Here is a 27,252-nt window from a genome sequence, read left to right on the forward strand (position 1 = left end):
GTAGGAGTTAAACAACAACAAAAAAACAGTTTAACCATGAAGCTCTGCGGACTTGTTCACTTTTTATTAACTCTTGCTCTCATTAGTGGAACACCTTTCCAGTATAACATGTTCCAGGGCAGCGCGTATTCTGGCTCCGACACACGCCAGAGAAACAAGTGAGTAGTGGGTCTCCAAATTTACATCATGTGTGCATGTTAATTAAAACCTCCTTTGGTTTGATTTGCCCTCTTCTGTGCGTAAACTTGAGCTTTCAGTCACTTTTGGGAAAGTAAATTTCACCGCAGTTTTTTTTGACTATGCGGTGATTTTGTGCAGGAACTGGTGCGCCTACGTTGTGCACAAGAACGTGAGCTGTGCCGTGGTGGGAGGCACGGAGAGCTTCATGCAGCCTGAGGTGTTACCGTGTCCGCCGGAGCTGCCAAACTGTGCGCCACAAGTAATGTAAGTTCCCAGAAGTGCGGGGCGGTGGATGGAGGGCCGATAGTCTTTACTTGTGTTAGTATTTTTTAACAATATGAGATAAAACTGGTGCTACTTACTGTACAGAGTTTGTTTTTGTTTGTTTGTTTTCTTTAAAGGGGCACTATGTCGTTTTGGAGAATAATGTCAATCTAAGAATTTGAATATTTACAATACTGATGAGGTGAAAATACAAACCCAGTAATATTCATCTTTTCCATAACTGAATAAACAAGCTGTTCTCAGAGGAAAATAAAATCCAGAGCACTGTTTGAAGCTAGAAAGCTGGCAGGGTCCGCCACATATAAACAAAGTAAAACAGTATGAAATTTGTTGTCCCTTAAGGTCAGTTTGTTTATTCAGTCATGACAACGAAGAGAGCTTGTTTATTTAGTTTGTCTAGGCATAAAAAAAATAATAATTTCATTGAAGATCTTTCTCTTCTGATTAACATTTCTTCCTCCAAACTACAGAGTGCATCTTTAAGGCAACAACCTAACAACGTTTTCAGGGTGAAAACCTCTAACAAATTGTCTTTTAGTGAATCTGTATCATTATTTCATAATTGCAGTGCATTTATTTAAAACATCACTACAATAAAAAATAAAAAATATTCCAGTTGTGACTTAAACCTGCTGTTAACCTCAGTCTTTACTGTGTCACACAGGTACCTTTAAAAATAGGCATTTTTCTCACTTAAGATCCTACAAAAAGAATAGTTAACTATTATTAAGTGCATAACTAAATATATATTAATCTTCATAAAGCAACAAAATAGCTTAGTAAAGGTTTTACAATGGCATAACAGGTAAGTTGGTTAAACTCAATAAATATGTTTGTAATGTTTTTTATAAACAATTATAAGAAACTTGAGGCTTTTATTGACGTTCTTAAGCTTGTATAAACTGTCAACAAGTTTCTTATAAGTGCTTAGAAACATCTTCCAATCTAACAAAGACATGTTTATGTTGCTATTTTTAACAGTAATACAGTCTTATTAATGTTATTAAGCATCTTATATACTTACAAGGGTCTTATTTCCTATTAACTAACGCTTATTAAGGACCTTGAAGTGGGAACTTTACAACTCTTCCCCTCTCCTAGCGTTTCACTGTAGTTAGTGTTTCCTCTACATTCAAGCTAGCAGCCTGGCTACTGTTCAAAGCAAAAAACAACTGGGAAAAAACCCAATTCGACCTTGAAACCCTGATCTCAGTGCTATGAAAAGGCAGTAAAACACCTGTTTGTATTAATAAATAGGCAGGTTTTGTTACTTACTCATCTAGTAGTAAGAAAACAAGAATTGAACGGTCTCAAGTCCTGCTGGTAAAAGGAAGCACATATCAGCGAGGGAACAGATTTTGACACAACACTGTAGCTCCCCATTAGGTGAATGCCCGTCCATCAGCAGGGTGCAGTGTAGAAGGAAAAACAATGCCTCTTCCTGTTTTGGTTTTGCAACGGTAGATGCGCTTCCTTTGTGCCGGAATTCGGCCTTAATTTTCCCGGGAAAAGTCCAGACTGAATAGCAGAGGGAAAGTGAGGCGTATAGGAAACCAATTTATATGCGGAGAATGACAATTTCCGATTACCATTACACTGTGCAATCAGTATTAACTTAGGAAGGATAAGTAGAAGCTAAAAAAGTTGTTAATGGGTTAGGGTTAGGGTTATTTTTTTTTTTTCTTAAAGGATCTTAAAAACATGGCTCATAAAGCAAAAACATTATCCAGTCATCTGTGTTGAATCTTTATGAATGGAAAACATGGGCTGACTTTGTGTTTGTTTTGCCTCAGTGTTCATTAAGCAACAAACACAAGAGAGATGCAGTTAATCATCATGTTGACGAGCCATTATGGCCAACAGTGTCCTCATGAGTAGAAGTGATCTTAGAAACCGCTTCCTGCCAACTGTGTGATTAATTAATTGTGAATGTGTCATTCAACAAACAGAGTCTATTGTCCTGAGAGGAAGAGTTGCACAAAGTCTTACATTAAGTCATGTTTTTGTGTTGAATGCTTACAGATATCAGACTCACTTCAGGCCGATGTATAAGATTGCTTACAAGACTGTAACAGAGCTGGCGTGGAGGTGCTGCCCGGGGTACCAGGGCTACGACTGCATGGAGGTGAAAGACATGAAGCAAATCCAAGTGGAACGTTTGCCTCACGCTCCCGCTGCCTCTGGACACACTCCAGTCCGACAAGGTGAAAAACTCAGAAAATGTAGCATAAAAACATGTGAAACAAAATTAAACAAGTACGTAACTGCTGGAGGAAGCCCTGAGGGGCAAGTGAGGAAATTCTTTTTTTTCTGGTGATCCATCTTTGTCTGAGTAAAAGCATTCATATTTATGTGTTCCAACTTTCTCTGTAATTAGCTCCTGAAGAGCGGACAGCGAGCCAGAGCAACCATCCATGGGAAGGGGAGCGGCATTTCGGAGGTGCGACAGGTCACAGGACACTACGGGGTCATGACGGATATCAAAACGCCCAACACCTGGAGGAGGAGGTGCAGCGCCTGTCCCAGATGGTCCTCGACATGCAGGCGAGAATGACAGACATGTCCTCAAACCTGAGACTGGAATTCCAGGAGGATGCCAGTAAAATGCTGGTTACTCTGCTGAACAACGTCGGACAGCCTGTCAGTGCGAGGGGCGCAGAGACCGAAACTGTTCAGGTGCAGGACTTCTCGTTTGAGCTCCCGACAATACCGATTGATGAGGTCATGAACAAGATCAGCCAGGTCTCAGACGATTTAGAGTCTAAGGGCAATACCCTGAATGATCTGCTGGGTCGCGTCGACCGTCATGACGGACAAATCCATCTGCTAATGGAGGCCACCCAGAACCATCTGTCCACACCCCCTCCTCCTCCACCCCCTCCTCCTCCAGCCAATGACCTGCGAGGCTACCTGGACGAGAAGATCCGCGCCTTGAGAGAAGAGTTAGTGGAAGGCATGGACATCAAAATGGCAGACCTGAAGAACTCGTGCGATTATAAAATCATGTCAGTTCAGGATAATTGTGAGGGACAGGAAGCCAACTACCTCAGCTTGGCCGAGCTCATGGAATCAAAGGAAACGGACCTTCGCAACGAGATCCAGGACCTTAAGAACAAGCTGGTTGATCCAGGAAAGGAACAGGTATGTGACTCTGTTCTTGCTTGTGTGGAGAACCTTGAGATCCATTGGAACTCGTCTGAGAAGACTTCTGTGGTTGAGAAGCTGAAGATCGAGCAAGAGGAGGCCATCAAAGACCTGAGGGAGACTCTGGAGGACAAGCTTGCCTCCATGGAAGACAGACTGACCACCCAGTTCGTAGATACAAGCACCAACTCTCCATCTGGTGGTCAGCCTGAGACTCAGAGAGACTTTAACTCTTTGAAGGACTCTATTCAAGCTCTAGAGGTTCGAATTGATGTCTTGGATCAACTCTGCTCAAAGGCTAATTTGACTGTTGTAGAAAACCTTCAACAGGACTTCCAGAGCTGCAGAACAGCTGTAGATGCCATGGAGACTCATCTTAAAACCCAGGGGCAATTCCTCAACCACAGAACAAGCACAAGCATTGAGAATGATCACAGTGAGTTGAGAAATCTGAAAGACCGTGTGGACTCGCTATCAGATATTGTCCACCAGCAGTCTCAGAATCCCAACTCTACCGTGGGTCAAGTTAAAACAGGAGCTGAGCAAGAGGCCAAAGACCTTCTGGAGCTCCACAGGACTCAGCATCAGGAGCTGAGAAACCAACTTGAAGAGCTGCGCAGGGAGGTAAAAGCTGAGGCCAACCACTGCAGGGAGCAAACAGAAGATGTCGGGAAGGAGATCACCAACATAGACAGCCGCATCGTCAGCGTGGAGAGTTTATGCAGCAAGTTGGACCCGGTCTCCAGCAGCCTTCAGAGGATCAAAGAGGGTCTGAACAAACATGTTACCGCATTGTGGACTTGTGTCAACCAGCTGAATGGAACAGTTGGAGCTCATGCAAGAAATATTGGAGAACTGAGGGGAACCTGTCAGAACCTCCAGAACCTCATCAATAATGGAGCCGGAGGCCTGCAGGTGCTGACGAACAACAATCCTGAGAAGACGGGTAAGCTGTAGGTAGGACTTGGCCATAATATGATAGTCTAAGGCTATATCACAATGCACAATATAGATCTCTATATTTTGAAACCTGCTCAAAAGCACTTAATAAATGCTGGGACAGGGCAATATAATGACTAAGTGAGTAAAGACAAGTATTAGAAGTAGTAAGGAGTCTTGTAAGTTCAGAAAATGACATCACTTTACTGTAATGCAGCCTTAAAACACACCGGGTTAACTGTTGGCTGTCGGGGCTCTCAGTGAACATCTGTGGCTCTGGTTATTGCGGTGTCTCCTGCACTGTTGGCCCTGGACGACCCTTGTCGGTGGCTTTTTGGCCGATTGAGCACGTAGAATCGGCGGCGGCTCATGGTGAGATAAACCACTCTGATTGTCCGTTCAGGTAAGCGGTTCAGTGCATGAAAAGAGAAACGGAAAAAGACAGGGAAAGGCCCACGTTTTTCTGCTCTTTTTCTGGACTTTGACATACGGAGGGCGGGAATCGAACCACCGACCCCCCGATTTATCTTCCAGCCCTACTTTGAATGTCACTTCAGGCCACTAATCAGCAAAATTTTTCTCTACCAATAGTTTCCAGGCTCATGTCAGACTAAATCTCACACATTACCCAGAGAAATTTCAACAGTTGAAGCTGAGATAGTGATCAAACCGCTGTAATATTTCCAAACCTTTTAGATCATTGTTTGGACCGGAGTCTGTTAGTGTATCACAGGTTGGCTGTGTTGTTGGACAGGCTGCAATATTGGAGTGTGAGTGTGTGAGAGAGAGGAAGTTTCATTGAACCATGTTCCCAGTTAAAGGAGGCAGGGCTGATTGAAGACACATGCTTTATTTAATAGACCCCACTTGTGTTGAGCAATGCCTTGGCATAAAGAAATATTGCTCATGCAGCTTTTTTGTGCATCCAAGTTGCTTTCAAGAATGTGTTTGTCCATAAACTCGACACGTGTGTCTATTTCTTTCAGTGTAAAACACGAGAACATCAAGGGGATTGTGTTCACCTACTGTACTTTAATATTGTGGATTTTTAGCTATTTGTTCTGCATTAGGGCTGGATATTATTGTGTTGCTGTAAGCATATTTGAGAGCATAGGTTTTCATATTGGTGCATATGTTGCATACCTCTCGTATGAGTCTGCTCATTAATGGTGCCTATGAGACCGAGCTGGACTTGTCCGGCTCTCACAGTCAGAACTAGAAGTACGCCCATAACGTTTACGAGCCGAGTCTCTTCCTCTGGGACCGGCTAGTTTTTCAGTCGCTGGTTTATGGGGCAGGTGATACAGCAGCGCATGATCCAGTCCTGAATCTCATGGGAGGTGAGCTGGAATAAAATAGTCCTGGTTCCAGTCCAAGTCAGACCAGAGGTTCAGCATTTTGTTTCTGATTCATCGGTAGTTCTGAGATGCCAGTTTTCTCATTGTTTGCCAAATTCTGAATCAGAGATGGCTGGGAAATGTTGCCACTCCACCCCATGACTGTTGTCATAATGTGGAGGTCAATTCATCATGCTGTCACTCGGAGGTTTTGCAAGAGGGAGCACGATTATTCATGATTTCCACTCATGCTCTGTGATGTTACCAGGGACCATTATGACAAGTCGCTCTTTGGCTCTCTGTTTGTCTTTGCCCTGCCAGCTGCCTCATCTTATTCTCTCCCTGCATGCTTATCTGAAGAGACTGGAAAAAGCAGTTCACCACAGAGAGATTTCTGCACAAAGCTTATCAGTGATCCGCTCGAGGGCGTCTTTATTTCAGAGCCGAGAGCTTCGGCGTGTTTAGATTAGGTGCTACTGGATCGACATTCATATCTTTGTTTCCTCACACCCTGTTCAGTTCCATCTGCAGTTTTCTCACATTTTTTAACATCCACGGATGACCTCCTTTCCTGTTGAAATAAACAGAGCCGCACACGGTCCCAGGGGTCATTTGTCAATGTGTTTACCATGATGTCACACCGGTTGTTAACCTTATATGAGCGGGTCAGGAGAGGGACGAAGAAAGATGCAATTTGTCAGTCTTTAAGTGATTTTGTTGCTTTTGTTGCACACTAATCATGACGTTCTCGCTTTGATTGATAACAGCTTGTTGACACAAAATGAAAGAAATATATAAGCCGCTGAGAATTTGTTTTAAAAACCCATTTCTTCAATCAACAGTGGGATTTTTCCAGCGTTACAGCTGCTCAAACTTGAGAAGATTATGAGATGGAGAAGGATAGAGAGGACAAACGACGAAAGGATTTACTTAACCTTTTTTTAACTAGGAATATTCCAACTGCTACAAAACCTCTTTTACAAGAGAGTCCTGGCCAAGACAGCAGCATCAAAAGTTTCACATAAAGAGAAAAACAACACAACATAAACTTTCACATAAAAGAAACAAGCAACAGATTTAAAACAAGCAGCAAATTACACCAAAACAAATAATTTACCAGTGTTCAATAACAGGATATGATATATGACATGATTTTTACATACGTGGAGCGATTCACTACAAAGTGCACTCCTGTGTGTTAGTGTGCATATATGACTTGTATATGTTCCCTAATCCCTTTACTTGCATTAAAGCACATCCTTCTCCTTGTGTTTGACAAAGCGATCTCTGCCAGCCTTGCAGGGCTCAATTATGAGGATGCTCGGAGATAAGAAACATACTTTCCTGCTTCTGACAATCCTTAGTGGTGAAGCTGGTGGGTCAGCGACCTGCGAGAGATAAGGCGGCTTGTAAGGTGACACGGTCTGCTCTGTGGTCAAACGTGATAACCCTCCTGAACCGAAAACAAGATGAAACCCGACTGAGCGCCCTCAAGAACAGTGAAGCCTGCAGCGTCCGGTGGCTCCTGACAGAGTAGGTGTTAGATTATCTGACGTAAGAGGCTGGATGTATTGATTCCCAGATGTATTCAGAGGCCGGCGTGTTTAGGCTGACAGTGACTCATAAAGTCAACATGCACCACATTGCCATGCAGTCATTATGATGTGGTATGTAATGCTGGAAGTGGCCTTTCTTGTGACAGAAGGGGGCTGCTGTATCCTGTGACTAAGCGAAGGTTTCCAATGCTGCTTTGGTGCATGGATGCAAATTTGTGGTCGACAGCAGATCCATTTGTTTACAGCTCACCTCTTTCATCACGACAAACATCCTGTGTTTGCCTCTGAAATCAAAGTCGACTCACTGGAGCACATACCTGACTTTATATGAGGAGCGACCAGTCAAACACATGTGCACATACGCAGACTTTTTACCCCCTGTGCTGTTTTACGGTCACACACCGGCTCCCCTCCACATGTTGAGTTTAACAGGCAGACTTTTCTCTTTCTGGCCTCTATACTAAATTGCCCTTTTTCCCCAGGGTGAGGTGACAAGCTGTCTGGTGATTGAGCATGTGGCCGTGCCTCGGTATGCTGCTGGTATGCCTTTTATGTGCTGGTCCTCCTTTCGGGACAGCAGAGGGTAACAGCGAATATGTGCTCCCGGCCAGGAGGACTGATCTGTTGATAAAGTCAGCAGTGGTTCTCAGGAATGCAGCAGCTGATCATCCTTTTGATGGCAGATGTGTCAGTGGTCTGTCATTGTCTCTGTTTATGCGCTTAATAACGGGTTCAGGTGATCCCTCACTAGCTGTTAATGAGAGTCAGCAGTAGCACAATATAAACATAAACACAACGTTGTGTTTCTGTTGTGGAAATCAAAGTGGATATACAACACAAGATACGATTGGATGTTATTCATCTGAAGTTTGTTTTTGTTTTCAGCCATTTCAAAAGTGAAACATGTTGAAATGTTGGGTTAAGACTCTGTGGGATGTAATCAAATTACTTTGCGGAGGACAGTTTTGTCGCTGCGGCGGTGGCTCAGGGGCTGTTTGTGAGTGCAGCGGAGCAGCCATTTTCCCCTGATGTCACACAAATGTCGTACTGCACTGCTGCCGTCTCCCTCATTCTCTAAAAAAATCATCGGATGTTTATCCAGAAGTTATAGCCTCGAGCGACCAATGAAATACACCAACACCTTGAATACAGTTAAACTCGTCTTAGTCCTTTTTAGACTTTTTAATGCAGAAATGTTACATATTCTATCTTTAATGTGCAAATTAAAAATGCAACATAAGCTGCTTCAACTTAGCCGGACACAAATCTCTCCTGTTATGTTGACAGTGAGGTCAAAACACTTCATCATATCTCTCGTAACACTGACATGGTTGCTCGATGAGTCATTCAGTCAGAATAAATCCCGTAAACCTGAATCTTTACTTCCCTGAAATCATCAGAGAAACCTGTTGTTCCTTCATTAATATGATTCTTTTCACTTGACCTGCTCTCCACTTTTTCTCCCCTGCTGGTCTTGTACGACCCCCTGAACTGCCTGACCCTAGTTTGAGAACCACAATGCTACACTCAGCTGGCGCTGGGAGATTGAAGAGTCACAGTGCAACCAGCTGCTCTGTTAACACATCTGACCTCAGAACATCTGGTCTCTCTCTGACCTGCAGCCTCAGCCCCATCACTCACCACCTTATCTTGTCGTCTGCAGGTGTTCAGGTTCCTTTGGAGGACCCAGGACTTCCTCAGGGTTCAACTAAGAGCCTTCCAATGCCGAAGGGTCCCGTTGATTCCTCCCTCACAGAGCCGCCTGTGTTGGAGACCGGAGAGGCAGGACCCCCCGGCAGGATGATCCCATCCAAGCTGCCCAAGGGGACGGACGGCAGCATGAAGCCCGTTCAGGGTTTCGCTGGAGCGCCAGGTGAGACGCACCGACATGTACCTGCACTCTCCTCTTTCCCAGCATCGTTTCTCGTGTCTCATCTTCTTGTTTGACTTCACAGCGTCCCCCAACGTCAAGTTAACTGACACACCAAAGTCCAGCACGCCCCTCATCTCAGGTAAATACTCCTGTAGTGTTATTCCACTGCATCACACCTGAGTCTGTCAAGAGAGGGTGAAACTAATTGTCTTTTGGTCAACAGATGTGAACCTGCCTCACAGACCATCACCACACAAACCCGACCCAGCCTCAGGTCAGAGGCTATTCATCATACAGGTTCCTGCGTCTGTTAACATAATCTTTGTTGGTGTGTGATGTCTTCTGTCCTGTGTTCAGGTGAGACGATGTCGTTCTCAGCTGGTCTGACTCTGCCGCCGTTCCAGGGAGAGATGGGAATCATTCAGTTCAACAAGGTGCTGGTCAACGATGGAGAGCACTATGACGCTCACACAGGTGACTGTGAAGCCAATTTGAATCCATCAAATTGTAATTGAGATATTTATTCTGGACCAAAGTGGTGGTTCTTTGGTAAGAATGTGTGTATTAAGAGATCTCTGTGTCTTCAGGTATCTTCACAGCTCCCGCAGACGGACGCTACCTGCTGACGGCTGTGCTCACGGCCCAGCGAGGCGAGAAGGTCGAGGCGGTCCTCTCCGTGTCAAATCGCAGCGTCCAGAAGTTGGACTCCGCAGGCTTCCTGTCAGGAGCGGCAGCACCGGCGTCACATGATCAGTGTAACTGCAGCAGCTCGACATCGCTGAGTCTGGTTCTGCCTCTGAGGAGAGGAGATCGAGTCGGACTCGTCCTGACGGCTGGGAAACTCGCCATCTCTGCCTCCTCTGAGATCCTGTCGTCTTTCAGCGCCGTGCTGCTCTACCCCAGCCCATCCAAACGGTAGCCCTGACCCTTTTAAAGACACTTGACAGCATATATAAGGCAGAAGTGGACGTCCTTTTTAAAAGACACTTTTCTATAAGTGGAGTACAGTGTTCAGTATTGAGAATACACAATACAGTCTCCAAATTATATGTGAGATTCTACGATAAGTACTAATATATAGTGTGTTTATATTGCAATTTCCTTATTAGGGTTTTGTCTCTGACCTAGATCTTACAAATACAAACAGTATGTTGCTCTGACATTTAATTGTTGTTGACTGTCGTTTATCTGAGTATTTAAAAGTACATACTACCCTGTACGGACACCACCCAGTATTTCTTTTTTGTACTTATGTTAATGAACTGTTTGTGCTAAAATCTGATTTCAAGTTGATCTGATTTGTTGCTGATCGCAGAAATCAGTGTTTGTTTTTCTCACATCCTACAGTTCATACCAGTTTACATAAACACACACTCACACTCCTCTTGTTGGTGCTAAAATGGTCAATAATATTGAAAATAAGCTTTGTTTGTTCTCTGAAATGTTTTTTTTTATTAAAGCATCATCGAACATTTGATTTAACAGTTTATCACTACAATACATTCAGTAAATACACAGTTTATGTACAGTAGATCTACAGCTTTAACACACTAGAAAATGACTTTAAATAATTCATGTTTTCAACTCTCACACTAACAGATAGAAAGCCGGTCAAACAGTTGAATGTATTTCTCAAACACATCATCCAGAAAGTACTTTGTGCAAACGCTGTTACATCGTGATGTAAACAACAGTCTACAGAAAACACCTGAAGCAGCAGAACCACGACAATGTTGTGTGTTTACTTCACACAAAGTTTATCACTTTCATAGAAAGAATAAAATTTCACTGTCAGTCGTTACTGAGCAGAATAAAAACAAAACAGACTTTACATTAATATACTGTAGTTTTCACAATGGCAGCAGTCTGGCGAAAAAACATCAGCGAAGATTATTCAAAATTCATCCAAAATCGTTTCTACAGTAAGTCTAACTACATTTTTCTTTTGGAAAAATACTTAATACCAAATATTAATTTATTAACTATGAGCCGAATCAGGTTTTTTTTTCGAGCATATTGTAATAGTGCAAAATACGTAAGCTTCAGAGCAAAGACGTAAAGATGTCAGATTTCTACAGCTGAAATAAGACCGTTTAAGTATGAATAAGGCCTTAAAAGGATGAAAACAAAGCTGCTATAAATATTAACTTGTATTTTTCATAACGGCTCTCAAGGCAGGGAGAGAACGTGCAACTAAGGCTGCGTTCAGAATCGCATCCTAACATACTGTTCATACTACGTATGACGGCAGATTCAGTATGTTGTGAGTTCTTTATAGCATGTGGATTTTCTGTTGACATTTATTTAAATGTATTTAATATAATTTATCAGCAATCGGATAAAAAACACTACACACGTTACGTACTGGTAAGTATGTAGTAGTCAGTGTGTAAGTATGCGATTCTGAACACAGCTGCAGTCGGTGGCCAGTTGAAGCTCAGTTATAGCAAATCCACTCCCTGAATAAGTGCTCAGGCAAACTCTTCCCATGACAGACGGCAAGAAGAACAACAACTGATATGTCACACGTTTGGCTTTCCTTTGTGCCAAAAGCTGACATAGCCTTCAAACACACCTCTTAATAACACCAAAACTAGTCTGCAAGTGCATGAAGGGAATGAGCCTTAACTGTGAAGACATGGAATACAGTAATATCCCAAACTTTTCCACTAAAGAGGAATGTGTCTAAGACGATATCAAACTACTCCAGTGGCTCACAGAAATACAAAGACTTCTCAGTATGAAGTCCGTGCATACAGTTAGTTCTGTTGCTTTCAAGTAATGAACCATTAATACGAGTTACAGCAGCTCCTCAAAGCACACCTCAGCGATGGGCTGTCTCCAAAAACAGAAGGAGCTGAACTCGGGGCAGCTGAAGGTGGCGTTGTGTTGTGAACTCCGTAAAGGGAAGACGTGCTCCACCAGCTCGCTCAGCCGGCTGTATCTGTCAAATAAAAACCAGCCATGACGGGAACAATAAACGTTTGTCTGAGCGACCAAAACAATGACTCCAGTGATGGCTTGGTACTCACGATGTTTTATTGCCTTTGGCCTGCTCGAGGATTAACTCTCCTTTGGGATTCACTGTAAATATCCGGCACACAGGCACACCCACTTGCTTGTAGGCAAACACATCCTGAAACAGAAGACAGGGAGGATCATTTCAGAGTAATGGAGGCTGAACAACAGTATAACTAAACATTATACTACTGTTGTAAAGTAAATCCCAGATGTTTCATAAAAACACAATCTGTTGTGTAAACTTAAAGTGATCCATAAACAAAGGTGATATACTAAACACTTACGCTTGCTCTGTTTCCAAACGCTGCGTAGAAAGGATTTGTGTTTGGGAAAAACAGGTTCTTGATGTCTGTGAGACATTCGATCTTGAACTTCTCAGGCTTTTTTTCAATGATCTCTCTAACAAGAGAAAGAAAAGATTACAGACTTAACCTCTGACCTTCTGCTGCTGCTGGAGTTTCCTACTGTAATGAAATGAAGCTGCGTTTCCATCAAAGTACTTTCAGCATAGTACATGCATCTAAACGCCAGATCTGGTTTGTATTTCCACTCTGAACAGTGATCTCAAATGTAGGTGTGGTTGTTACTGCCCGGCTTTGGCCTCTCGAGAAGCTGCTGCATTTATTAACTGACACTCTGTGACCTGTACTGTACGTCACATACAAACTATTAACGTTAGACATAGACAAATGTATCATTTATAACCATTTATAGAGTCAATGAAGATCCAAAATGACAATAAAACAGGTTACTAAGGTCACCAATCAGTAAATATACAATATAAAGGAAAGAGAAAATCAGTCTTAAGTATTTTTACAGTGTTTAACACATTTCAATTCCAGCAAAAACAAACAAACCAAAGCAAATATTGGGATAAATCATCTCTGACAATAGACATGCCTCCACTGATCTGCTGACCACGGCTCTCATTTATTAAAATATTCTTAGATTTATGCTTTAACTCAGTCTTAAGGTCATTTCCAACATTGTGCTCACATTCAATCATTAAAAGATGGTGAGTATATAAAACTTTGCTTAAGCCGCTTCTGAGAATCTCATTTGAGACTTACGCATCTGTGATGAATAAATCTCAAATCAACTTAAATCGACGACACCTGCTGCGGTTTCCTCTCATATAATGCAGCACAAATCAGGATTTATTGGAATAAATCACAGCGATGGCAGCTGAGATCAAAGCCAGGCAGCATGTGTTAGTCAAGCGCTACATAACCAGCAGAGAAATCACTTCAGTCTATTCTTTGCTAAGAAAAAGATAATTTCCACGTCATAGTAACTTTTTAAATGACTTCTTACATGTGGTTCTCTGCTTCACTCTAAACTAATCATAAGTCTTTTTTTAAATGAGGCCCCAGTAACTAAACGTGCTGACATTGACGCCGGAGATCCGTCAACTGAGACGATTTCTCACCTGTGGAAGGCAGAGAAGAGGCTGCTGGGAGACAGCATGAGGGGTCCCTGAGGCAGCAGAGTCCCTCTGTCGTTCACCCAGTGCAGATATCCTCGTGTCATGTCGGCCATGCCGATGGCTCGGGCCGAACAGTACAGGAACTTGTAACCGTTCCTGCAGCAGTCAGATATTTATTCATAGATTAAATCTTTCACTTCACTGTCTGACATTTCTACTCTGACGGAAGGAAATACGTCGTCTTACTCGTGCACTGAGTGGTAAAGTTTAGCGATTCCCTGGTGAGTCCAGTCTTTCCCGAGCTGAGGCAGAATCTGACCAAACACATCTGACCTGTGGGAAGAAAATTCATTATCAGACTCCTCATTCGAAATAATGTGCCTGAGAATGGAAGATTTGACTTCTGTTGCTGTCTGAGAATAAAGACAACATAATGCGCAGGTGGATATTTCGAGGTTTTCATACTTGGTGATGGTGCCGTCGATGTCAGAGATGATGACCTTGTCGTCCCAGTTCCACAGGTAGATGGTGCCCTCGCAGCGACACGTCCCCTGATACTGGGTGGTTATGCTGAAGGTGACATCATTAGGCCCCTCTCTCAGCTTCAGGCTGGCCTGAAGGAGACGAAATGAGAGTAGTTTAAAAGAAAAGCCCCTTCTTTCTAATGTCACAACCTCAGATTTTTTCCATTTTCAAACTAGTAGTTCTCAGCACTTGTCTACGTTAATGTGTTTCTGTGTCCCATCTTCATGTAATTCATCTAGATAGGATCGACCACTGATGGGATCTTAGTACACAACATAAATAATCAAAATAACTAAAAGCTTTCCTCTTGTCTCTCAGGCCAACCTTCTTCACTAGGCTTCAGTACACATAATCAGAAAAACAGCTTTCGTCTTTGCCTAAATTTAGTCTCGCTGGCAGTGTCAGTGATCTTACTATCTGGTCAGACGACAGGCGGAGGGACTTCTTGTAGGAGGGACACGGCGCCGGGGCCGGGCCTTCTGTCTGCACATGCTCAGTGGGGGTCAGAGCAGGTGCCACAGCATTCAGCTCTTTAGCCTCGTCGTCACTGGACCACTCGGCTGCTTTCTGCCTGCAGGAGGGAAAAACAATGTCTAGGTGAGTAGACGAGAGCAAACCTGGCCTGTGATGAAGACTGAGAAGTGTGTTATGTTTGAATAAGCACAATAATGAGACAATGCACTGACATAAAGACACATTTTTAGTAGATAATGTGATTCAGGCTCAACTGCAGAATCATTTAGAGCCACCAGAGGGCAGCAGACCTCCTCATCTGTCTGTACAGTAACTCTGTTCAGATATGCAGCGTGTTTTTGTTTCTTATTTCATACAAAAACTGGATGCATCTTTAATTATCTCCAACTAGAATCAGCCTGGTTTAAAGCATCTTCCGCCTCGTCTCTCAATGACGAGTTTCTGAGTCATAACTCATCCGCACTGCTCACTGACTAACATGCTAATCCAGCCTCTGTGGGACATGTTTACCCAACACCGTGACTGTACAGTTGTGAGGAAGCCAGAGCTTTGTTGCTGACTCACTGTGTTTCTGGGGCCGGGTGGAGGGCAGGGCTCTCTCTGGTCAGAGACTCCTGCCTCTCTAACTTGGTCTCTGATGATAACTGAAGAGAGGAAGAGACATTGTTAACCTTTTAAGAGATAAACAACCAGAATTTAAAACCAATGAACAGTAAAATATGTGATTAAAAAGGCTCTTTCATAAGCTTTAAGTCTTTACATAATAATGCAAAACATGGTCGTAATGGTTTCTGATGCATTTGCCTAGACTCATTTACAATGCAAAGCTCCTCAAACAGCTTAGGATTCCCACTGTAAACACACAGATGAAGGTGTGACTTCCCCTAAAAACCTTTGACTCACCTGCTTTACGCTGCTCTTTCTCCAGAACCACCAGCGTCCAGACTTTTTAGGCATCTTCTCCTTCACCCAGGCCTCCTCTGTAGCCTGTCATTAACATAAATTATTCATGTGTGAACAGATATGATGTGAGATTGAACAGCATGCTATAAGACACATTAGATCAAGAGCATACCTTTGGTAAGTTCTTCTGAAAAGCCTGCATGCTGAGTATCAACGGCGCTGCCAGCGTCCAGTTGTAATACCTGGTGGAAAAGGGTTTTTTTCAAGATGTGATGTGTGATGAGTGTCCACCCACAGTGACAACATTAGCAGGTAAGACGACTCACCTGTTCGAAATCCTAACCACCAAATTGGGATTGTCGATGATTGCTGGATTCTCTGCAAAGTCATTGTAGGTGATGATGTGCTCCATGAATTTATCTGGAGTAAAAACACTTGAGTAAATGTACGTAGTTACATTCAATCACTGTGAAAGATTAATGTGAAAAATGAGGATTACAAAAAAGAAATATGAAAATTTAAGACATAAATTTGTAAATACAGGTAAAAATGTGTCACATGTGCAGAGCAGTGACGTATCAGTAGTAAAAACTACTGATATTTTAAGACAAACCTATGAGGAGACTTGTTTTATCAGTGTTGCAGTAATAAACAGATTTGTGTGTACCTTTATTGATCTCTGAGTTCTCGCCAACACCTCCACACAGCGACAGGGTGACGTCAGGGAGGTCACCAGCAGAGTCGGACAGACACTCAGTGCCGCTGTCTGCTGCTGCGCTGCCGACAGACTGAGGAGACTGAGATCCAGAGTGCCTCCCCATCTCCACCCAGTCTTTAGGAACCTGCTCAGACTCACTGGAGACGCACACACAGACACACAGTCCATTTTCACGCAGTGAATCACTGAGTCGTGACAATAGCTGCAGCCATTTTCACTTCATTTGTACATATCTTTGGTTCTGTCGGGTCGGGGTATCAAAACTCAATATTGTGGCTACATTCAAAAGTTGTCAATGAATGCTTTGTCACCTCCTGAATATATACTCATACATAGTTAAATAATCCTGAATGAGGTGACATGACTCCCAGCTTTGTACCTTTTTGGGAAGTACCGAGCAACAACGTCCGGTTCAAGTGCATTCAGGTCGTCCAGGTAAATATCTTCAGGCCCCTGATGTTGGCTCCTCTTCCTCACACCTGTACGAAAGCAGCAGAAGAGATGATGGTAAGAGTTTACTCGGAAATCTTTTCACTTCCTTTAAACTGATGCGTGTGAATGCAGAGCCGCCCCAGACACTGAAACCACATCCTTCCTGTTCACATCACTTACATTGAGCTTTTTCCTTTCCCAAGCAAACTAAGAATAATGGTGCTAATACAATTATTTAAGGCTTCTGTAAAATATTCATGTCAAATAAGCAAATTTATTTATTTTGAAGTCCCTTGAATCTATTTTTTATCATGAGATATTGGCATTACAGTTTTTTGCCCAAGTAAGGGAGGATCATTCTTTGTGAAGACTTTTTTTTTTACTGCTGCTTGATCCCTTTTGTTTTTCTTCATTTATTTTGAGTTAACTTTCTGTTATTGAAAGGTGCTTCATATATAGACGTATTATTATTACTATTATTAAGATTCAGCTGTCTCCCCACGGCAACTATTTTCTTAAAGTCCCTGTAAGATCTTTTTTGTAGAGAAACCAAACTAACAACTTCTGTGTCTACATCAGAATTTGTTAGGAAGCTTTCCTGCCACTTGTTTTTTTGTCATTCTTAAATATACTTTATATCCGTACTACATTAGGGCTGCAACTAACGATTAGGTTCACTGTCATTTAATCTGTTGAATATTTTCTTTAAAATCAGTGAGATGTTTGGTCTATAAAATGTCCAATCTAAAAATGTTGATCATCATATTCACATTTTAAAAAAGCCGGATTCAGATAATTTGTACTTTTTTTTTCTTAAAAATCAAACTGATCATAAAAATAGTTGTCAATTAAATCAGGAGTTGACAGCTAAATGATTTTAGATAATGTTGCGGCTCTCTACTACAGAATTGCCTTGCGGTTCTTGCCTCCACAAACCAGTCAAGTTGCTGTTCCTAAGCTATAGCGCTGAATCATGGCCAGAACAATTTTTGCAGAACATTATGATGTCACAGTAAAGTTGACCTTTGACCTTTTGGATATAAAATGTGCTCACTTCATTATTTTATCCTAAAAATGTTAGAATTATCATTTGAATTGTTGAGTAATGGCCAAAAATGTGTTTTGTGAGGTCCTGAAAACATCCTGCCTCGGGCCGCAGCTATCACCGGGGCAGAGGCATAAAAAATACTGTAATTTCCTTCAGTGATGAACACAATTTACAGAAACTATAAAGCACATTTCAGAGTTATAAAGAAAGTCATGTTACTTCTCCTCTTGATGGGGGAGTCGCTGGCTTTAGACGAGGCTCTCGCATCAGGACCAACTTCCGCCGAGTCTCCAGTCTCGTTACCGCCTCCACTGGCAGCGGAGCCGCTGGCCCTGCGACTTGGAGGCGAAGACGTCCACCTGGCCTTGTGCACCGTTTTTGAACCCGGTTCAGAGTTCGGGGGACGTGGCCCAGAGGTAAAACTCCTGGACATTAAATTTGAAAGTTCTGGCTCATGCTTGATAATGTTTGTATTGTTTGACGACACTTCAGGGGGCTGTGGTTTGTGACTGTGCTGATCAACTTTGATGGTCCGAGGTTCTGGTTTTATAATACTGCAAACAGGATCTGTGGTTCTCTGTTCTTCCCTCGACTCTTCCTCCATGGCTTCTGTGCTCAGGATAACCCTGAAATGTGTGTTCTCAGAGGGAGTGATGGTCAACGTCTTTGGCTCTGATTTGTCCTTTTTGTTGACCTGGATGCCAGAAAGAACAGAAGAAGAAAGGCTTAAAAATACATATTCACATTTCCCACACATCTTCCTTGTCTCAAAGACCAAAGTTTAGACCAGACTCCAGCAGCCTCACCCTGGTGGACTCTGGAAACTCTCCCCAGGTCCACTGCATGTGGGACTCGGCCCTGAGCATGCTCTCTGCAGGCTTCACCATCAGCTCGGAGTCACTCTTGGGCGACATGGGCTCGGACATCTCCCTGCTGTAAACAAACACCACATTTCCACTGAGTCAGCTGCAACAACTTGTGGGAGTGATTTGTTTTACTCTGTTTTGATGAACTGGATGGAAATTATGTCTCATCGTCTCCCTGTGTTTGTGTAAATACAGGACAGAGTGGGGCGGCCGTACATAGTGCAAGGGGACCAGTCCCCGTCGGAGAAAGGGTAGCTGTCCCATTCGAGGGTGGTGAGGGGGGAGTGTTGCCTGTGGTCCATGTTGTCCTTCATCAAGGAGAGTGAAGATGTTCTGAAGACAGGAAACAATTAAATCAACAACTTTTTCTAACAATCAACGCATAAAAACGCAGCTTTTAAACTGAACATATTAACTGACCGTCCATGTGGCGTGTTCTGCTCCTCGTCTGAACTGAGCTCACACAGCTCCAGCTCCCCGCCTGCGGATGTGGTTTGCTCCTCCTTGCGTGGCTCGGCTTTGTGCTTCCTCCTGCGTCTCTTCCTCTTCTTGCCGGCAGTGTTGGAGCAGGTCTGCAGGTTTCCAGAGGACGGGTCGTCTTGACTCAGAGGCTGACTGTTCTCCGCCGCCGGTCCCACACATCTGGGCTCTCTGCTCCTGAATAAAGCATCTTCTGTGGGGATGGGCGAGGTCACCAGGTGGGCTGGGACTTTCTCCTGTGTCGAGATAAAAAAATAATATTTATTTATTCATATTTGGTTTGTTTTGCTCATTTCAGTCAAGACACATAATACACATTTTACCACTTACAGTATATTAACTTTTCTTTCCTGCTCCTTTCCAAAAAATAACATAAGATACTGTAGATACAGATGGAAAACTCCTCTGTTTCCCTTTTCACAAATCATATTACATTCCTTATATAAAGTGTTACTGTGCTTTGAGCTAAATGCTAATGTCAGCATGCTAACGTGCTCACAATGACCATGCTAGCATGTTAATGTAATGCTTTTTTAGTGGACAAGAAAAACTTTTGACCGGCTGATGCTGCCAGAGGAAGTCAAAGGATCACCAAAATCACTAAGATTCATCCTCTGCAGACGATAAATGTCGGTACAAAATGTAATTGCAATCCATCCAATAATTTCTGAGACACTAACAGACCGACGGTGTCATCCCTGCCAGCATGACTGTAAAAAGAAATCTGAGGAGGACACGTCCAAGAAATGTTGGATGTTGTTATCTTAGTAACTGAGTTCTACTCGTAAATAAGATAAGTTCAGCTGAAATTCAACATTAAAACAGTTTTCATTTTCATCATCAAACTCACATTGTGCTGCTCTGTCTCCCGGACAAAAAAGGCCTCCCCATTGTCTCCAAGCTTCATGTGCAGCTCCACAGGCTCCCCATTGATTTCTATGTCAATCTGCAGAGTCAAACAAACAAACACATTTCTGTTGGAAGTTCACCACGTTCTCCTCAGATGGCCTCAGGTTTTAGCAGACATTAATGTGGTTTGTTTACACCAAAATGCAGCATTTGCATTTTCTACAATGCAGCTCATTGATGAAAAGAAACTGTGCCACAGATTTACCTGAAGAATTAGAGTTAAGCCGGAGAAAAACGGAGAACAGATTGTACGAAAGCTTGCAGTTTTCACAATGCAGCAGAAGTTTCTATCCGTGTATTAAACAGTCAGGGTATTTTCAGAGCCTGCCTGAGTTGAATTAGGTTTGTTTAAAGGTCAACAACACAAGTAACCTAACAAGATTTAAGTTGTGTGCACAGAGTCAGTAATTAACCAAAAATCTACTAAAATTGTCTGCAAGAAGCTGACATGTAACGAGAGGTCACGATCTGGTTTGCTTCTGTTTTTTCCTGCTTTTGATTATTCATATCTTGACTGAAATTGAAACTACAGACTGTTTCCTGTACTGTCAGGCTCTCATGTAAGTCTGTAAAGATAAAGGCTGTTCTATAAGACACTTTTTTTTGAATGGCATGAATCTTAGCGAGCTGGGAATAAGAGGCTAAACTGAGCTTGAGTCTGTGTAGCCCACCTTAGCAGTCAGCTGACAACTACACAGTGTCTAAAAATAGAGAGGAAGGGCGATCTGCTCTGGCGAGAAGCAGAGAGTGGATGGTAATGTTCAGAGAGCTTCAGAGGGAGAGCAGAGAAATCTATCATGCAGCTCCATCACAACATTTTAAAGCATCAACGCCAGAGCTTTGAGAGCAGGAGGAGTGAAGCCTGATATGCTGCAACTGACTTTTGCTTTAGATCTTCAGATGGAAAATCATTTTAGTTGCACAAATAATCTGGCATCATTTCTCATCACTGGTTAATTTTACATGTTAGACGTCAGTAATTTGTGACGTTAATTTCCAAATATCTGATTATCTTTTTCCTTTGACTAATGTAGGACACTCACCACTTTCTCCCTGGAGCGCAGCACTCCCAGTTTTCCAAAGCGGACGTGGAAAGGGGAGCACTGGAACGTCCCATCAGGCTGTCGGACCACGACCACGTCGATGCAGCCTGACAGAGTGGCCTGATTGATCCCTTTATACAACTCCTTCACTGTCACCAGCACCTGGCCCGCCAGCTGCCCCACGTAATTCATGGTGTCCACCTGTCAGCAAAAACACCCGTCATCAATAAGCATAAATGTGAGAATATAAGTTTAACACCTGAAATACCAGCAGAACGAAAACCAGCCCCTACTTTCTTTTACTAGGCCAGTGTCCCAATAGCACAGCTCGTGTTGTTCAGAATAGTATGGGAAGGAAATGCATGCTGGTCCCTGAACGCAGCGGCTCTGTCCCATTTTCCTCAAAAGAGTCCTGAGCTGATGGAGACTTAATCAGGCCCTCGAATGCAGCAACAAGGTCAAGCAGAGCGGACAGTGTGTGTTTCTGTCCCCACAAGGAACGCACTCTCAAACTGACCCGGATTTGTTCAATATAGCATCAGCTACTCAGGCTCTTTTTAAGTTTACGTCACTTTTTTATTACTGATCATTAAAAACAAGTATGCATCGTTCTGTCCTACTAATTATACATTTGTGGCAGTAATAAGTTGAAGGCCATCTAACCAAGGCTCAAAATAACATTAACACTGAGAAAAACACACTGTCTTCTGTTTTCTCTCCACGAGTATTAGTGAGAGATGTTCTGATACCATTTCTTTCTGCACAATACTGATGCTGATACCTGAACTCAGCCGATACCAAGTACCAGTTCGATACCAGTGCTTGTAAACTACTAACCATGTATGGATGTTATGTTAAAGGTGCAATATGTAATAACTTTGGTTCAAAACATTTAAAAAATAACTTGCATTATTAACAGAATGTAAGGAAATAACCATTTTGATGTCAAAGACGTCTAACTATTGTGCTGAAGAGATATCTACTGATGTTAGCGTGCTACACAGCTAGCGCCAGGCCTGAAAACCTCTTCCTCCCAGTGGTCCAAAGAACCTGTGTTGGCCGTGCAAACACCAACACCCCCCTTGTTGTCCGGCTAGCTGCACAGCTAACTGAGCTAGCAAGCCAACAGTAGCTACAGGCAAGGTGCAGGGTGATTAAACAACATCTTTTCACCCTTGTGTCAACCAGAAAATTGCAATAAAGTTTTATACACACTGCTACTGCGATCACTGATAAAAACAATCAACTGTGTGTTTCAGTATTTAGGACAATGGTTTACACTGACTGAATCAGAGCTGAATACCAGCTGGATGGACTTTGAAACCATTCAGGCTCTTAGACCGGCAGCCACTGCACCAACTGAACTCTTAATACACTTAACTGGTGGCGAAGGGAAATACAGTCTAAATATAACTATCTGCTGGGAATCACTTAAATAATATAGCTGTGATGAATACATTCAGCATACCAGGAACAAAACAACAAAAGGACATATCATGACGTGACTCACATACAGCATATCTCTGATAATGAACTCTCTATCAGGTGACAAACAGTGTGGCACTAAAACTCTACTGACAATATAAAATACATTGAGCAACATGGTGATAAAAAACACAAGATGATTTAGATTGACCTTTTTTTTTAAAGTAAAATATATGTAATTCATGGGATTAGCCTCAAAAACAAAATTCCCATTTGGTTTATTAATTAAAATTAAATTAAAAGAGAAGTTTATACTAGATAATGTTGTATGTAGCAGATGCTGTCTAGGCTGTTACAGTAACTTCTTTTGTTTGAGGATATATCGTCCCAGAGATCAATGTGATAAATTATATTACAGTTGTTTAAAGACCATTTTATTCCACTGACATAACAATAATTTAAAAGCATAATAATGTAAGTAAGAATTTTTGTGAAAAACATTCAAAAATTAACCAAGATTATTAACAGAATGTGAAGAAATAACAGTTTTGACATTATGACATCCACATGTAAGTACAATATTGTGTTGCAGACATCTACTGAGGTTAGCATGCTAACTAACTGGCTCTTATGTACTAGACACAAAAATTTCCTCCAAGCCCTGCTAGTTGCACGCTAACTGAGCTAACTAGCTAAAAGTAGCTGCAGTTAGCAGCAGTTAGTGATTATTACATTACAGGATGCCTGTTCTTACATGTTGGACCTTTAAAAGAGCAATAACCTTTCAGTTACCAAACCAAACTCATTAAAGTCAATGACGTGTATTTGTAGGTCAATAACCTAATTATTGTGAAAAACCTAATTCTGTCAGAAAATAAAATTATATATAATGTGATTTATTCTTCTGATTATCCACTAGATCACTGTATCTATTGTCTGCCACGTCCAACGGAAAGGTTGTCTGGTTTGGTTTAGGGCTAGGAAAAGACTCTGGGTTAACAACTGGGTCACGATAACAGTTAAAACTGTGGTTAGGATGAAGTCATGTTTACCAGAGTAGAGATCAGTAAGACTGCACTTTCCAAAATAGAGTCATTAGAGTTTAATGAGAGCCACAATAAAGAAAACTCACTCACTCTGCATATTGAAACGAAAGTCTAACCAGCACCTCAACTCACCAGAGTCCAGGGGGACTTCAGGTGCAGCTGTCGGTCCTGCTGCTGCTCTCCAGGAAACCTCTGTAAGAGCTCCTCCATGTCACCCCAACAGGACTGAGCTGAGCGAAGGCCTGCTCAGCCAACCTGCTCCTGCTCTGTGCCATGCACCACAGCTCCTCAGACCCGTCTAACACGACTGGAGGAAAATTACCCCCAGCCTGAACCATAAAACGCTTACATAAGCTCCCTGAGCACCGGCCCCCTGTCACCACCAACCTGACCTCGAAAAAGTCTTTTGAGAAACAGCTTGAGGGGAAATTTTTTATCTATTTATTATTTGTTTGACTACTCTAACACATGAAAAACAATGACAAAGGCACACAAACGCTGCATTTGAGCATGTTAAGGGTGCAACTTCTGGAGACCATGAATGTCTGAGCTATTTTTTTTGTCAGCTCATAAAGCAGATCTTCTGATATTTCACTAGATACAGTCACTGAAATGTTTGGCCAGCTGTTGGTGCTAGAGGAAAGGTCAGGGGATCACCAAAGTTAGGATACATCTTCTGGGGAATATGAATGTCTGAACAAAGTTTTGTACCAATCCATCAAGGATGTTGGGATATTTCAGTGGATACGGTCAGTGAAAACTTTGGCCTTCTGGTGGTTCTAGAGGAAAGGTCAGGAGATCATCAAAGTCAGTGAGCTTCATCTTCTGGGGACTATGAATGCCTACGCCAAATTTTCTGCCAGTTACTCAACTAAATGTTGCGATAGTGAACTCTTTGGATAGCTGGTAGTGCTAGAAGAAAGGTTAGGAGATAATCAAAGTCAGTAGGCTTCATCCTCTGGGGACTTTTTTGCCAACCAGTCGAGTATGTTGGGATATTTTACTAGATGCAGTCAGTGAAAAGTTTGGTTAGCTGGTGGTGCAAGAGGAAACAATATGGGATCACTTCATCCTTCTGGCTTCATCTGCTGGGGTCCACGAATGTCTGAACTAAATGGCAATCCATTCAATAATTGTCAAGATATTCTGTCCGTACCAAAGTTGTGGACTGAGACCAACATTACCATCCCTACAGCCACGTTGTTTATAAGTGTTTGAGTCTTATAACAAGTATAACTAACCAAGTAACAAACATTATTCCAGTCTGCTGAGCACCAGTTGATAATAGTATCACACTGTGTTCCTACAATGAGCTGTGGCTTTCCCCCCCCAGTGAACCACATTGTAGAGTGAAAGTGCACTGCTCATTTAATGGACAAAGCAGAAGTGTCTAGATGAGAGTCATCAGCCCCGATAGCAATGCTGCATAACCAGAACTCTCCAGTGAGCTGACAACACACTGTCTGCATGAACTACACACGACACCAAATTTAGTAAGAGCCTGAACTCACACAGCGCTTCATACAGACCGCTCTGCTACAGCACTTGAATAAAGATGTAGTGGTACGATGTTCTGCACAGTTTGTCTTTGTGTGTGGCTTAAAATAAACTGAAACCAGAGTTAGTTTTTCTCCCTGATCAATGCTAGTGTTCATGTACACACCGGTAGTGGAAAGTAACTAGGTACATTTACTTAAGTTCTGTAATCAAGTACAAAATTTTAATTTTAAAAAGGTGCATAGCTCCAATGTCAGAGTTAAAGCAATGTGGCTTTGTATTATCGGCTCTTTTTATCGGATATAGTTTCACCGATATTGCCAATCCCGATTCCCAATATCGGTTCAATATGCCGTGCATCACTGGAGATAATATCACAATATCATGAATGAATAAAACACAAAACAAAATAAAACCACACAACCAAACAATAAATTAAATGGACTTTCAGGCTTTCTCAACAAAATGCATGTAAAACAACAACATAAGTCGATTAGATATGTACAATAAGTCAGTAATGTAATTATCGTGATAGGCCTACAACTGACTAATCAATGAATTGTTTCAGCTCTAGTTTAAAGGCAACTCCAGCTGATGTAGACTGGTGAGGAAGTGGCTCTTGAGTTGAGATTGTTTTGTCTCCAAGGTCAAGACACAACAAAAGAAAGAAAGAAAGAAACTGAAAGTGTTTAACTTCTATTTTCATTTTTAAACAATATGTGGTTTTGCTTCCTTCTCATTTACAGGAATCAAGTTAAAGACTGTAACTTAAAAGCTTTACAGCCTCATTATAACACAATAATCTACATGTCTCACGGTGCAGTTACAGTCCAGATGACCAACCTCCTAATGCTTTGTTGTTTAACTGCCCCAGTACTTGACGACACAACTTCGGCACAACCAGGTCTCATCCGCGACACACTGAGGGGACCTTAAGAGGTGTTAATCCTGTTTACAAGCTTAGTGCAGATCTAGCTTTCCCTGTCTCGGCACGTTTGTCCTGCTGGTTACGTCCAACTGTCCAACGTGATCCTGCAGTAGTTGTTTGGACCACCGTTACTGCAGGTTTTTACTTCAACAACCAGTTTCTGACTAATACAATACGACAATGATTTTGACTTTGCAAACTAGTTGTACATTACAGTTATTTACAATTGATTGTCATTTATCAGTCCAAAACCCAACATTATTCCCATTTGAAGAGCTCAAAACAGGTGTGTTTGGCATTTTATCTTGAAAAATGACAGTTCAATTCATCAACTAGTTATTTTAGCATTAATTGGAACAATATTTTGGTTCTTTAAAAGACCTAGCATGTGTGGGAGATGTTATCTCTGAGGAAACAATTATATTATAATATGAAAAACTCCAGATTTACAGCTATATTGCAGACTTTAAGAAGGAAAACTAGCAAGAAATACAGAGCTATAATAGCCTAAATCTCAGAAAATTGATATACAATACAGTACACTGGTATATCTCACAGTAAGGTTGCTTATCTCTGTTTGACAGGATGTGGTTTTACACAATTACATGATAAAGCCTGCATACAATCAGCCATCGAGTGTGAAAAATATAATAAAAACAAATCCATCCACCTCATACTGTTCGTGCTGTAACCAAAAAATGTAGTCACAGCACCTGTAGGTGATGTGAAGCCTTCAGGTACAGCAAAGCATTATCGCCATTAAACCTATGAGGCGTTTAGGGACCCATGGTGGGGGGTTAATTTGACATAACACACATTTATGTAAAATACTTGAATTTTACAAAGCAGCAACATGTCGTAGGCTACAGTAGTTAATGCGTATTATATATATAACTACATACATTTATATTTTAACACGTCACAGGCGATAAACACGAGTTACAAACTAACTTCAACGTCTCCTCCGGAAGGTTTTTAACGACTCCGCTGCCGGTGTGTTCACGGCACAGAGGAGCGACATTAGCCCGCATTAAAACACGCATCACGTCTATTTTCTGTTCGTCTACAGGTGTTAAAGGAGGATACGGAGGAGAATGAGCTGATGAAACCATCCTACCTGCCGGAGTAGAGGCTGACCCGCAGGCAGTCCCACCTTTCAGTCGCTTCCTCCGCCGGCAGCTCGTCGACTCTGAAGCC

The 27,252-nt window shown here is 42.2% G+C and overlaps 2 protein-coding genes across 2 annotated transcripts; one reads left to right on the plus strand and one right to left on the minus strand.

Annotated features, from left to right (window-relative positions):
• Window positions 1-44: 44 nt before the first annotated feature.
• emilin2b (elastin microfibril interfacer 2b) lies at window positions 45-10,789 on the plus strand. The gene is made up of 9 exons (XM_084340444.1): window positions 45-158; window positions 319-444; window positions 2,488-2,669; window positions 2,843-4,555; window positions 9,105-9,314; window positions 9,397-9,453; window positions 9,538-9,588; window positions 9,672-9,788; window positions 9,902-10,789. The coding sequence occupies exons 1-9, from the start codon at window positions 109-111 to the stop codon at window positions 10,231-10,233; spliced, it is 2,838 nt and encodes a 945-aa protein (XP_084196570.1). The 5' UTR covers window positions 45-108; the 3' UTR covers window positions 10,234-10,789.
• LOC311249427 (phosphatidate phosphatase LPIN2-like) lies at window positions 10,257-27,252 on the minus strand. The gene is made up of 20 exons (XM_084340445.1): window positions 27,173-27,252; window positions 21,160-21,360; window positions 20,058-20,153; window positions 19,148-19,443; window positions 18,944-19,060; window positions 18,668-18,794; window positions 18,081-18,555; window positions 16,761-16,860; window positions 16,331-16,518; window positions 15,990-16,083; window positions 15,836-15,905; window positions 15,664-15,747; window positions 15,325-15,404; window positions 14,701-14,857; window positions 14,227-14,375; window positions 14,008-14,094; window positions 13,765-13,917; window positions 12,620-12,734; window positions 12,347-12,450; window positions 10,257-12,258 (listed from the first exon to the last, which is right to left on the minus strand). The coding sequence occupies exons 2-20, from the start codon at window positions 21,349-21,351 to the stop codon at window positions 12,114-12,116; spliced, it is 2,829 nt and encodes a 942-aa protein (XP_084196571.1). The 5' UTR covers window positions 21,352-21,360; window positions 27,173-27,252; the 3' UTR covers window positions 10,257-12,113.

Source organism: Pagrus pagrus (assembly GCF_965226575.1).
Source record: "Pagrus pagrus genome assembly, chromosome: 20".
NCBI lineage: Eukaryota > Metazoa > Chordata > Actinopteri > Spariformes > Sparidae > Pagrus > Pagrus pagrus.

Excerpts from the sequence above, each read along its gene's own strand:
- emilin2b (XM_084340444.1), top strand. The coding sequence starts at position 109 with ATGTTCCAGGGCAGCGCGTATTCTGGCTCCGACACACGCCAGAGAAAC. Across the intron at positions 159-318 it reads GACACACGCCAGAGAAACAA|GAACTGGTGCGCCTACGTTG; the intron begins GTGAGTAGTGGG and ends GATTTTGTGCAG. Across the intron at positions 9,789-9,901 it reads GCACTATGACGCTCACACAG|GTATCTTCACAGCTCCCGCA; the intron begins GTGACTGTGAAG and ends CTGTGTCTTCAG.
- LOC311249427 (XM_084340445.1), bottom strand. The coding sequence starts at position 21,351 with ATGAATTACGTGGGGCAGCTGGCGGGCCAGGTGCTGGTGACAGTGAAG. Across the intron at positions 14,095-14,226 it reads ATCGACGGCACCATCACCAA|GTCAGATGTGTTTGGTCAGA; the intron begins GTATGAAAACCT and ends TTCTTCCCACAG. Across the intron at positions 13,918-14,007 it reads CTTTACCACTCAGTGCACGA|GAACGGTTACAAGTTCCTGT; the intron begins GTAAGACGACGT and ends TGACTGCTGCAG.